The sequence below is a fragment of the Nansenia antarctica genome (genome assembly GCF_963989245.1).
Source record: "Nansenia antarctica genome assembly, chromosome: 8".
Lineage (NCBI taxonomy): Eukaryota > Metazoa > Chordata > Actinopteri > Argentiniformes > Microstomatidae > Nansenia > Nansenia antarctica.
Window position 1 is genome coordinate 41,810,725 of NC_137678.1, and position 12,107 is coordinate 41,822,831.

Sequence of the window (12,107 nt, forward strand, 5' to 3'; positions counted from 1 at the left end):
ATCCTTCTTTCAACTTTAATGCTACTCCTCAATTTCGGAAAGGCACTGGGGTTACAACTCTGTTGCAAATAAACACGTGAAACAAACCAATAAATCAATGAACGAATACAGAAAGAAAACAAATTGAAAAACATTGCAGTGAGATGGCCTCTTTCCCTGAACAGATGTTTCCATCCCATAATGCCTTGTGGTTATGAACGCATAGTAATGGCTGCCCCGGCTCCAGTCGGTCAAGGGTCAGGCCTATCAATGTCCCAGGGCCCGGAGCAGGGCAGACATAATTACTCCCACACCTCCTATCTTCTCTCATAATAGGTCTCCCATCAACCCGACAGCGCTGGTTAATTCATCAAAATATTCCAAGGAGAAACCTGGTTCAGTGGCGACAGCGAGTCCTTTATTGTTCTGAGACAAAAGCCCACTGACAAATCACTGTCGGTCTGTTGTTGTATCACACTCCCAAGTACAATACTCAAACACGCTCATATGCCACTTTCCTCTGGAGCTCTAAGCCTCCCCGGCAAGTCATTGAAACCTTAAGAAAAAAAAGATTTCCTTAGAAGAGGCAAGAATACATTGTAAAAGCTTCAACTTCAGCAGACATCTTATCTAAATCAAGTGGATTTACCAAGGTAGCTTCCACAGAACCAGAATTCATCCGTTATCCGCTGAGATAGTTTCCTCTCCTCTGCCTCTTCTCTTGCCCCAGGCATGTATCAGGGGAGGCTGGAGGAGGTAGAAATCAGAGGATGGGCTCATTAGAATGCGGGGAATTGATTGAGATGTAATGTGATGTGGAATGGAATGATACATCCCTTTCCACTCTGTGCATTACAATGAGCCCCTCCTCTGAATTCTCCCTCCATCACCCTCCATTGAGCTTCATGTCCAGCAATGTTACACTGCTCCTATTTTGTCATTCAGATCTACTGACCGTTAACAACGGCAGGTCATAAGCTAATCAGACGAACAGTAAACATACTGTACAAGTAGGTGAGATTCCTGTGGCTCAGTTGGTAGAGCATGGTGCTAACAACGCTTAGGTTGTGGGTTTGTTTCCCGCTGGGACCATATATACTGAAAAATATATGCACTCATTGCAATGTAAGTCGCTTTGGATAAAAGCGTCAGCTAAATGACATGTATATTTGTATCAGGCGTTGTGGTAGGCAGTTGGTCACATGTCTGTGTCAGTGGTGAGGTGCTGACATGGCCCTGTATTAGCTGCATGGTTGGCAGCCGAGGACAGCGTCCGTGGTGCTGAAATGCTACTAGCCACCTAGGAGCAGGTTAGCATTGGAATACCTGTGTCGTTATACTAATACTGTGAACCAGTCACTAATCGTCGCTACATTTAGCGTTTTTCCCTCTTCGTAGTGGGTAGGTACTCTCAGATTTTGAGTCGTATAGTAGTGTATGTCTTTGGATGCCTTCCTGTTGCCTTGGTAACATTTCAGTTTGCAATGAAGTTGGATTGAAACTCTCCTTAGGTTGCATTGCCACATGAGACACTTCGCTAACCTACATGCATGTAGTACTCGTGGCCAAGCAAATGCTTCCTGAGGTTGTGTGTATATCGGAGCGGCTGTGGCTCTGGAGGCAGAGCCGGCGTCTAATGATCGCAAGGTCGGCAGTTTGGCGGTTCTAACCCCGGCTGGACACGTGTCAAGGTGTCATTGAGCAAGGCCCTGAACCCCTAATTGCTCCAAGGTCGCCGTCTATGGCGGACCCCTTGCCTAGAGCATAACATACCAAATTCTAACAATTGACTGACAAGTTGATTGCATGGCAATAAAACTATTATTATTATTATTATTATTATTATATCTGCAAGGACAGAAGACAACATTGTGGTTTAAGTTGTAAAGGTAAAAACCTCTAGTCTCTTAGATGGTAGAATGGAGCAGACCTGAGAAAATTATAGACTTGAGCAAGAGAGGTTGTTTTTTTGGAGAATACTGTAAAGATGCCATAATTATACCAGCTCAGAACCCAGTGTTGGAGAATTCATCCACCAGACGCTACAGAAGGGGTATTAGTCGGTGTGTTGTTTTGTGCCTCCTAATACTGTCAACATGTAACCTTTTACTTGTAACCTTTTACTTTCCCTGCCCCGTGGCGTACATACTTACAGTCTTCAGCGACAGATGTCCCTTTGTGAAATGGGAAAAAATGTATTTTTATAAGAGTTTACTGATCTTTCTACTGATTCGCTTTCCTTTAAAAAAGGCAGAGCCGGAAAAAAAAAAACCTTGATAGTGGCTGGCCTATTGAATCGATATCACTTAATGGCAGCTTTACAAAGCTAATTAAAAGCCTGACTTTTGCCTGTGCAGTCACAGCGTGGCCCCAAACTCCTCCACCTAGAATAATAGCAAAAGTCTAATCCACAATCGTGCACCAACAACCGGCGATTATTTTATTTAATGAGATAACTTCCTCAGACACAGTCAATAGGAGAAAGCTAATTCCTGTGCCTAGCGGTTGGGTGGAGGCATCAGTATTCAGGCTGTGAAGCAGCGCAAACAGAGAACAGGCGGTGTTGTTGTTCCATTCGTCCCAAATTCAAGCACCGGTTCCAGTGTTTAAACAGCAGTATTCCCCCACGGAGGCTCCCTCATTAGCAGGATTCAGCAGTGTAGCCCCCCTTTCCTCCGAAGCGCAGCGGCGTAGTGTCACGGCAACCAGATGACTGACAGGTGCGACATTTTCTGACAACACAAACCTCTCCCAGGTGAGCTGTTCTCCTCAATGCATCAGAAACCTAGACGTATGTTCCCCGTCTCAACGGAAGACCTGGAACCAAACGAGTGGGAAAAAGGGACATGCGGAAATATAAAAGGAACAGGTTGTCAACTAACTTTCTCCCCGCATTCACACTCGAGCAAGCAGAAAACCCGCACGTACTCTGTTAGTTTATTGTGTTTTGTGAGTTCGTGTTTTTTCGCTAGCACTTTGGTCCGAGCATTCAGGGGTCAGACGTTCACCATTGCATACACTCAGACATAGGTTCCCTCTCTGTTTGTTTATGTCCATTCCACAGTGAATCACACTTATTATAATTGAATAGGCGGTTCTATCAGAGATGCGGTGTGAGAGTGGTGGCTGTATGCGCTGCTTGCCGTCTGGAAGCTTGGAGATTAAACATGTTCTCCTTCCCTAGTACTCCAGGGGATAGCCGCTCGTTCACAGGACCTGAAACAATGCACCGTTTGGGCGGCTGAACACATTCTACAATCAATTATTTTCCCCTCACAGTTGTGGTAAATCTATTATGGAAGAAATAGACAGAAACTAAAATAGCCCAGCCCTGGGGCCTACTTTACAATACACAGTGACTAACCTGAAGAAATAAACAATCTTCTCCAAACTCTGATGAGACGCTAATCTGCTCAAGTTTGGGATGGAACAGACTTTCAGATTGAGTTTGAAAACATCCCACGTATTATTTGGAGAAAAGATTCAAACGCTGAAAAGTATTGTTTCCACATTCCACAGGCCTAGCTAGTAGTAGGCCTTGAGAAACCTCACCCTTCCTGTACATGGAGCTGTGCTGTATTAAATGAACAGGCTTTGGTTTGGAGAACAACGCATAGTCCATCACACCAGAGAGCTGCTGAGATCAAGGTCCAGTGCCACTGACATCTGGTCTGGGTGTCGTGGGAACCTCATCCGTCAGGGCCAGGTTGGCAGAATCGCTCGGTGTTTAGCCGTGCCATGTCTGTCTCCACAGTCCAGATACAGAGAGAAGGGAATAGAGAACCATCTGCTCTCTCTTCCACCACTAATCCTTCTCAACTCTCTCTCTCTCTCTCTCTCCCTCTCCCTCTCGTCATATGTGGTAGTGTACTGAGGAGTGGTGGAGGGACCAGTCGTCTGATACTCCACCTGGGTGACCTGTCACAGTGTAGTCATGTAGCTGTGACAGTGTCTGGGCTAGGTAATTGAATTAGCCTGCTGGAGATAACTGGGATGACTCTCACTGTGCCTCTTCAGTGGTGGCCTGGGGTCCTGACTGCTGCTGAGTGACAATCTTAGGCCAACAGGAACACTGCCTGATTAAAATACACTTGGGGTCGGCAATCTTTTGGATGCAGTGTGCCAGTTTCTTTTTTGTTCAAATCACTTATAGCCCTGCATGCTTTTAGGCAAACCAACGACATGGCTGCAAGGTTAGTCAAATCAGGCTACAGCATTTAATTACCGGCATTAACTTAGTTATTAAAACAACAAAACAGTGAGCCATCACACTTTTACACAATGAAAATAAGCCACCATCAGCAATGGCGTTCAGAGATGTACTGTAGCCTAATCATGTTGTCAATGAAGTGTGAAACAAATGCACAGCTTTCATGTTGTTTCTTGAAACAAATCATCTCAAGATCAAAAACTGTCTGCACGTAGCCAGTGCCTTTGTTAGATACACGGTTGATATGAAACTAGCAAAAAATTATAATAATCCGCAAATACACTGCTTTAAACTTGAGGCGAACGGAGAACAAACCATGATACGCGTGTAAGAAGTGGCCACGCTGACCTTGACACGCGCATAATTATTTAGAAAACAGGTTGCTTACCGTGAGTGTGTTTTCCACGCTGTCTGGAATTGTACCTTCTTGTGCATCGTGTGAATTGGATATGGATATTGAGACTCAGAAATGATAAAAATGGGTCTGTTGACTGTGAATATCTCGCCCGCTTGATTTTTTAAACTGAATCGTGTAGGCAAATCGAGGGCTGGGGATTGCTATGTGCCAGGGGTTGCCGACACCTGTCAGGTGTTCAATTCCACTGAAGCCTCTCTTACCCTATGACGTTATGCAAATGATCAGACTGGAAACCCTGGGAGATGCTATGTATGCTAAATATGCTGCTTTCTTGTTATATATGCATGAGTTGTGACACCTATGAGTATACTATCAATCAAGAGTGGACACGCTCCCCTATTTCACGATTGTGAAATCACTTTTTTGGCCCGCAATCCTCTACTACTATTATGGTGTTGTAAATAAGAATACGAAATCACCACAGCTATTATTTGCCTGCTAGGTATATATTTACAGGTTGTTCACATTTCGGGCCAGTCTGTGTGGGGGGAGATTCTGAAGGCATACAAACCAGCCAGCAGGGATATATCAGTTAAACAAAAGCCCTGTTTGACTCCTATTAATTCTTACAGGCATGCAAACGGCATGTGGAAGGCAGTCGAACGAGCGGGTCTTTTTTTTTCTCCTTCTTCTTCAGCTTTCAGCTTTCTATTGATCGCCCCCCTCCAGCGAGAATTGATGCATTTATGCGGTTGAGTGCCTTTTCAAGTCTCATGTATTTTTAACTTTTGACATTTGGAGAGATGTTTACAGACAAGCTGTTCCAGAGACAGAAGGGAAACTGTAGCCCCAATAGTGCCCTGCTTGCCGCTGCACACTCCGTTGTCCCCAGCCTCCGGTTCTGACAGGTTCCCTACAACAGCAGCTCCTATGAGAGCCGTCGAAACGGTCGAATGTTTTGTAGCGTTGTAAGCCGAGAAAAATCAATGAAAGAAATGTGTTATGATCAAAACTGAAAAATGAGTTTTTCTGCGTGTCAGGCGAAGTGATTTGCTGTATTGATGGTTTAATACAGAGAGCACGGAATAAGTCACCACCCACCCAATGAGAAACGGTTGTGATATAGGGCACGGGTAGCTTTCAATATTTAACTTCTTTTTTTTTTTTGCAACATCGAATGGTACAAAGACTTTCCAAAATGTTGAGTTCTGCATTGCATCTCAAAAGTACAACCAAACAAATCTACACATTTGCAAAACATTCCTTTATTATAAATAAATCATTTGTATAAAAACTGGCATGCTTCAACCATGGCATTAACAGACTCACAACCCTGGGCTACAATCCAGTTAGCCAATACAAGAGAGACAGACTCATCTCAGTATGCAGGTCGTACAACGTGGGACAAGGATGAAAAATCTTCACAACCACAAAAATACTTACAAGTAGAATAACAACAAACATGGTCGAGTCTCGTAGTTTCCTATTTTTCTTTTACATATTTTAAAATGTTTACTCTTTAATAAATGTATTTTTCCTCCCACCTCTTCATTTTATATATAACATTTTAACACTATTGTTTTGTTATGTTTTTTTTTACTTTTTAAATATTTTTTATCCTGACCACGGGGCCTGCGGTTCGATAGTTTTTTCTTCAGTTGGTCTTTTTTTCTTCTTCTTTTTTTTTTTCTTTACAGTTAGTTCATGGCAGGACGTTGGCTGTGAGCGCAAGAGAGCAGAGCAGAGCACACTGATTGGTCGTTGATCCGTGCAGTCCCGCCTTTCTGTGGCCATACTGTAGGTTTGATGCGGAACAATATAAAATGTCTCATGCTTGGTTACCAGTGGGAGCCCCCATCTGTCCGTCAGGCATCTGTGTGTGTGATGGCTCCTCAGTGGGCTGATTTGCCCCCAGGAGGAGTCCCACTCACCCATCCTCCTTCATCCTTCCATCCATCCATCCATCTTTCCTTCCATCCATCCTTCCATCCATCCATGTCTTGTCCTGTTCAGCTGTTCAGATGCCATGATTGCTGTAGCTGACGTACGTTGTCTTAGTTGATGAAACTGCCAGAGGGGGAGAGAGAAAAACAGAGAAACCTATTATAGGAGATATTTCAATTGAGTCGGAATCAACAGCACACCTGCGTTGGGGGCTGTGTTTGTCAAGCCCATTATGCTCCAAGTCCCCTGTAGCAGTGTGTTGTAAATGTCATTGTTTCTATGCCACTGCAGGCTACTGGAGCTCTTGTCATTGTCTGATGTTTCACGTTGCGTTTTTTGTTGTTGTCTCACACAACGTCTGTCAGTGTTGGAATCAAAAAACGTTTCCCAGCGGAAACATTATGACCATTGACAGGTGAAATGAATAACATTGATTATCTTGTTACAATGGCGCCTGTCAAGGGGTGGGGATATATTAGGCAGCAAGTGAACAGTCAGGTCTTGAAGTTGATGTGTTGGATGCAGGAGTAGAGAACCTGAACGACTTTGACAAGGGCCAAATTGTTCTGGCCAGACAACTGGGTCAGAGCATCTCTGAAACAGCAAGGCTTGCGGGGTGCTCCCGGTCAGCAGTGGTGAGTACCGACCGACAGTGGTCCGAGGAAGGACAGACCACAAACCGGCGACAGGGTGTTGTATATACTGTATATATAAAGGTTTCAAACTTTGTTGTTTGTAAAGGCAAACTGACACCCCTGAGTCCAGTCAGCGTATTTGCTAATGAGTTAACAGATGAACTGTGACCTGTGTTGTCTGACAAACTGCTGACTGAGATTCTGGGAGACTGGCTCTCACGTCTGGAAAGGGGAAAAATAATATGCACCTGCAGCTCCGAAAAAAAAGTGAATGCCATAATACGCTTAATGAGTTTCATAACTGCAAACATTCCTGTCCATCTCACTGTATCTCCTCACTTCCTGACAAATCCACCCTCCACAATAACTTCACAGAAAAATTAATATTCATATTTGTGATAAGGCAAGAATGGATCTACACAAAAAACGAAGCTTTGACGTTTATGTACGCTGCTCTACATAGTTATGCTCGGAAAAAAGCTCATTTTAACAGCCGTGTATGAAATAAATAATGGTACTTCAAAAACTGGTGGCCATATTTAATCCCAGCTGTTCTACGAACAACAAGGTTTACTTGGTTTATTAAATCAGCCATGAAATCTGTCTTTGCTTTTCCATCTTGGCTTTGAAAAAGCACTGATATTAAATAACATTATTATTATTAATCTCGCTTGTGGATATAGTACTTGTGTGCACATCTGGTCCAATATTAACTTTAACATTGTGTCTGTTTCATGTATACTGTTTTGTTCAGGGTAAATACAGTATAACCAAAGGGCTATACTGCTATGCTGTTCACTAACTGTGTATTGAGTTTATGCATTCTATTCTACAATGACAGTAAATATATATTAGATTTCTTATGGACTCAAATGTGTATGCATTCTATTATTAAATACATAAAATATCATTTATTTTCTATGATATTTAAGCAATATCACACGAGAGGGAGTGTGTTATACTGAATATCAGCACGGCTGTGATTCGGTCGTAGGTACAAGGCCGCAGCACGACCTCGAGTGTGATATTGCTTTCATACAACAGTTCTACAGCGCAATTTATTAGTTAACAGTAATAAGTGACAACAGATTATGATTTGTTTGTTTATTTAATCATTTATTTTGGCTCCGTCAACAAAAAATTGTTCCACAACTGGACTGTTACCTAGTAACCTGAACACAAACATCTGCAGGCTAGCTACTTTGATATTAACGGTTATTTCGGAGTGATACCTATAGTTAAAAGTCCCAGTGCTGTTATACTGTATCAGCACTCATGGAATGCCACTTGTCCAATCAAATTACTTGGTCGGAACTAACTGTTGTATAATCTATGATATCCTCTTGCCATTTTCAAGAGAAGTTTGGTTCAATCTGTAAACAGGCGGGTGGCCTAATCATGCTGATGGAGCACTCAAAAGCTTCAGCATCAAACTTTCCTTTCCTTCCCCTGCCTTTGAATGCCTCTCATACCTGACGGTGGTGTTCTCATATTATATGCCCAGTACAGACCGATCACATTATATGTATAGATAGAAAAACGGAGTGTTCGCTTACTCACTGTTCGTCTCCATGCTCTCACACAACTCCGTCTTGACCTCGCCGTTGGGCCGGTCCCCTCCCTTCTGGAGCTTTCCGTGCATGGTGGCGGCGGTGACGATGGCCTTGAAGCTGCGCTTGCGCTTGGGGACGTTCTGCTCCGGGTGGAAGATGATGACGTACACCTTGGGCATGTAGAGCATGCCCAGGGAGACGGACGCACTCAGGCTGAGGGAGATGGTGAGGGTGGTGGTCTGGATGTACAGCTGGAGAGAGGAGAGGGGGAGAGAGAGGGAGGGGAGAGAAGAGGGGGGCTGGGGGTTCAGAACGATAGCACGTATGGAGCAAAGGCGTTTGAGCTGGACTTTGAAACAAAGGCCTCACATACTGCTGACCACCGAAGAAACCCAACCCGACATACAGTACACACAATTTGACACGCATACAGTAGAGTTCATTATCAACGGCACCGTCATGGTGTAGTGCAGTGGAGGATGAAATCGGAAGACAGGCCCCCTAGTAACGCATGGAACGAAATGAGGTTGAAATCCGAAGATGGGCTCGTTGTAATGCATCACAATAAAGGCGTCCTCCGATTTCGACCTCCACCAGCCTCCCCTGGTGTAGCGTTTCTTCAGGGGACATCTACAGTCGTCAGACTGAACAAGGCCGCTCTCAGCCTCCATACGCTACCGGAGTCCTATACGTCGTCGCCGGAGACAGGCGTTAGGGCTATGGTCGCTAGCCAAAATGAATCCGAGCGCTAGCCAACGCGCCTACTTTGTGACATAAAGGGACGTTCCCAGCGCATCTAAGCCGATCTGAGAGCAGCTTCAGTGACGGGGCCTTTCCAGATCTGTCAGACTCTTTAGACGAGAGGCTCATCAGACAGCCCTGCCAGTCTGACAGAAACTACAGTGACAATCAATGTCAGGATCTATCCCGACAGAAGCTACGTCTGATAACTGCACGCTGACAACTGCACGCTGACAACTCTGCACTTAGGCACTGACACCGAACTGACAAGACCACCATAGACGCCTTATCACAGTGTGGAGGGTCCATCAGAGATACGAGCTGACACTCTCCACACAGACAGACACACAGACAGAGAGACACGTGCGCAGACACACACACAGACACACCGACGCATACACACACACTCACACACACACACACACACACACACACACACACACACACACACTCACACACACACTCACACACTCACACACGGATTCACATGCGTACACACACACACATACACATACACATGCACACCGTACACACGCACACACACATGCGCACCCAAACACACACAGCACACCGGGTGCGGGATTCCTCAAAGAGCAACCACTCATGTGTGTCTGTGACTTCAGTAAAGGAGTAAAAATCCACGACAACATGTCTGCTAGCAGATGGCCAGTCACGCTTGAGTCACAACACAGCCCCGGCGTTCCGCTGAGAAAGCAAACAAAACGCTCGCCAAGAGAGAACAAGCGTGAACAGATTAAGCATGTTGACAGTAATGCTAATTTATTTTCTCCTTAATGAGGACAAGAGCAAGGGGATGTCTGTGTGTACTGTGTCTATGTGTGTGTGTGTGTGTGTGCGTGCGTGCGTGCGTGCGTATACACCACGTCTGTATTGTGCTGTGTGTGTGTGTGTGTGTGTGTACTGTGTCTATACTGTGTGTGTGTGTGCGTGCGTGTGCGCTTGTGCACGCGTGTTAAGCCTCCTAAATTGCTCCACTCGCTATGGCAAGAGCGGCAGGTAGTGGACATGAGCGTATTAGAGGAAAGCTCTTTCAGTGCTTCCAGGTCAGTGTTAGATACGGGGTATTATCGCTGGGTGACATTCCCAGACACACGGCGATAACACTGAGCACAGGGAGGAAGGCGAACATCCGCTGAATGCTCTATCAGGACAGGACAGAGCACAGCTAAAGTACCTGAGGCTCAGGTTGAAAGCTGGAGCATTTGAGATTGTTATGGATATAATGCAAACCGTTGACAAGGTTCTTTATTGGATATGACAAGTGGATCATATCTGGTATATACTACACTGTATGTTTCTGTCTGACGGCTCTGGAGCGTGGCTCCGGAAGCCTGAGGGGATTAGACAGAGATAGTGTGTCTGCGTGCGTGTGTGTGTGTGTGTGTGTGTGTCTGTCTCTGTATGTGAGTCTGAGGGGTTGTGGCAATGGTGTGTGTGTGTGTGTGTGTGTGTGTGTGTGTGTGTGTGTCTGCGTGTGTGTGTGTGTGTGTGTGTGTGTCTGTCTGCCTGCCTATCTCTGTATGTGAGTCTGAGGGATTGTGGCAATGGTGTGTGTGTATGTGTGTGTGTGTGTGTGTGTGCATGCTTAGATCCATGTGCATGTATGTGTGTGTGTGTGTATGACATGGCCTGACACGGCGCTGGCGGTGTGTGACGGGGCGAGGGCAGCAGGCTGGCGTGCCACCAGGTCATCAGTGTGAGTGTGCTACTCCACGCCACGCCAGCTCGTGTTAGCATCACACAGGCCCAGGTGTGATCAGTAGCTTCGTGCCACCGCAGTATGAATTATCGAGGTCACCCGCCCCCCCCCGTCCTCCCTCCCCCCCTACCTCCCTCCCTCCCTACTCCCCGTCTGAGGAGAAAACACAAAATGGCCGACAGAGATTGCTATCCGAACAAAGACGAAAAGCGAAAAACACAACGCGGAAAGACGGCCTCGTCGGAACCGCACGGAACCGAATGAGGCGATGATATCAGACGCCGATGTTTGATACCGTTCCTCATTCCGCCGTTCCGTCCGATACGCTTCCACCCCCGCTAGCACGCGATGACGTCAAGACAGTACTGCTTGGGGAGGACAATAACACTTGTATGATGCTACTCCTCCATCCATCCACACACAAACACACACACACACACACACACAGACACACTTCCGGAGGGAGGGAGAGAGAGAGAGAGAGAGAGAGAGAGAGAGAGAGAGAGAGAGAGAGAGAGAGAGAGAGAGAGAGAGAGAGAGAGAGAGAAGAGGAACATTTCCCTTGAGCAGTAAGCCTCAGCTCCATTCTTCAGCACAGCAACGGGGTATCCGGAGATAGCGGCCTCCATTAAGACTCAGAACAGAGCGATGGAGGAGCCGCCAGGCAGCTGTTCTACCCCAGCTCAGGGCCTCTCGCTGCGCAGGCGGCCACGCTAACAGGATGCGCTTTCCTTGCTTGTGACTGATCTATATGTACTTATCTGCCGGTCTCTACCGAAGTCAGAGGGCAGAAGAAGACGGAGAGAGGGAAAAAGAAAGAAGAAGAGGAGGAGGAGGCGGTTAATTATCTACGCTCCGCCGGCCCCGCCGTTCACCTGTCCTCGCCGGCCCGCGCGGAGGAGAGTCAATACGCAGCGCCTTGTTATTACCTCCATCCATAACCATCACTTAAGCTTCGCTGTGGGAT

The 12,107-nt window shown here is 46.0% G+C and overlaps 1 protein-coding gene across 1 annotated transcript in view; it reads right to left on the bottom strand.

The window, feature by feature from the left end:
• Positions 1 to 5,849: 5,849 nt before the first annotated feature.
• grm8a (glutamate receptor, metabotropic 8a) overlaps positions 5,850 to 12,107 on the bottom strand; it is a gene marked incomplete at its 5' end in the record, with an annotated part of 198,618 nt that continues 192,360 nt past the window's right edge. The window contains 2 exons of the mRNA XM_080538362.1: positions 5,850 to 6,614; positions 8,683 to 8,930. Of these exons, the coding sequence (XP_080394488.1) occupies positions 6,602 to 6,614; positions 8,683 to 8,930 (261 nt within the window). The 3' untranslated portion in view covers positions 5,850 to 6,601. The remainder of the gene's footprint in view (positions 6,615 to 8,682; positions 8,931 to 12,107) is intronic.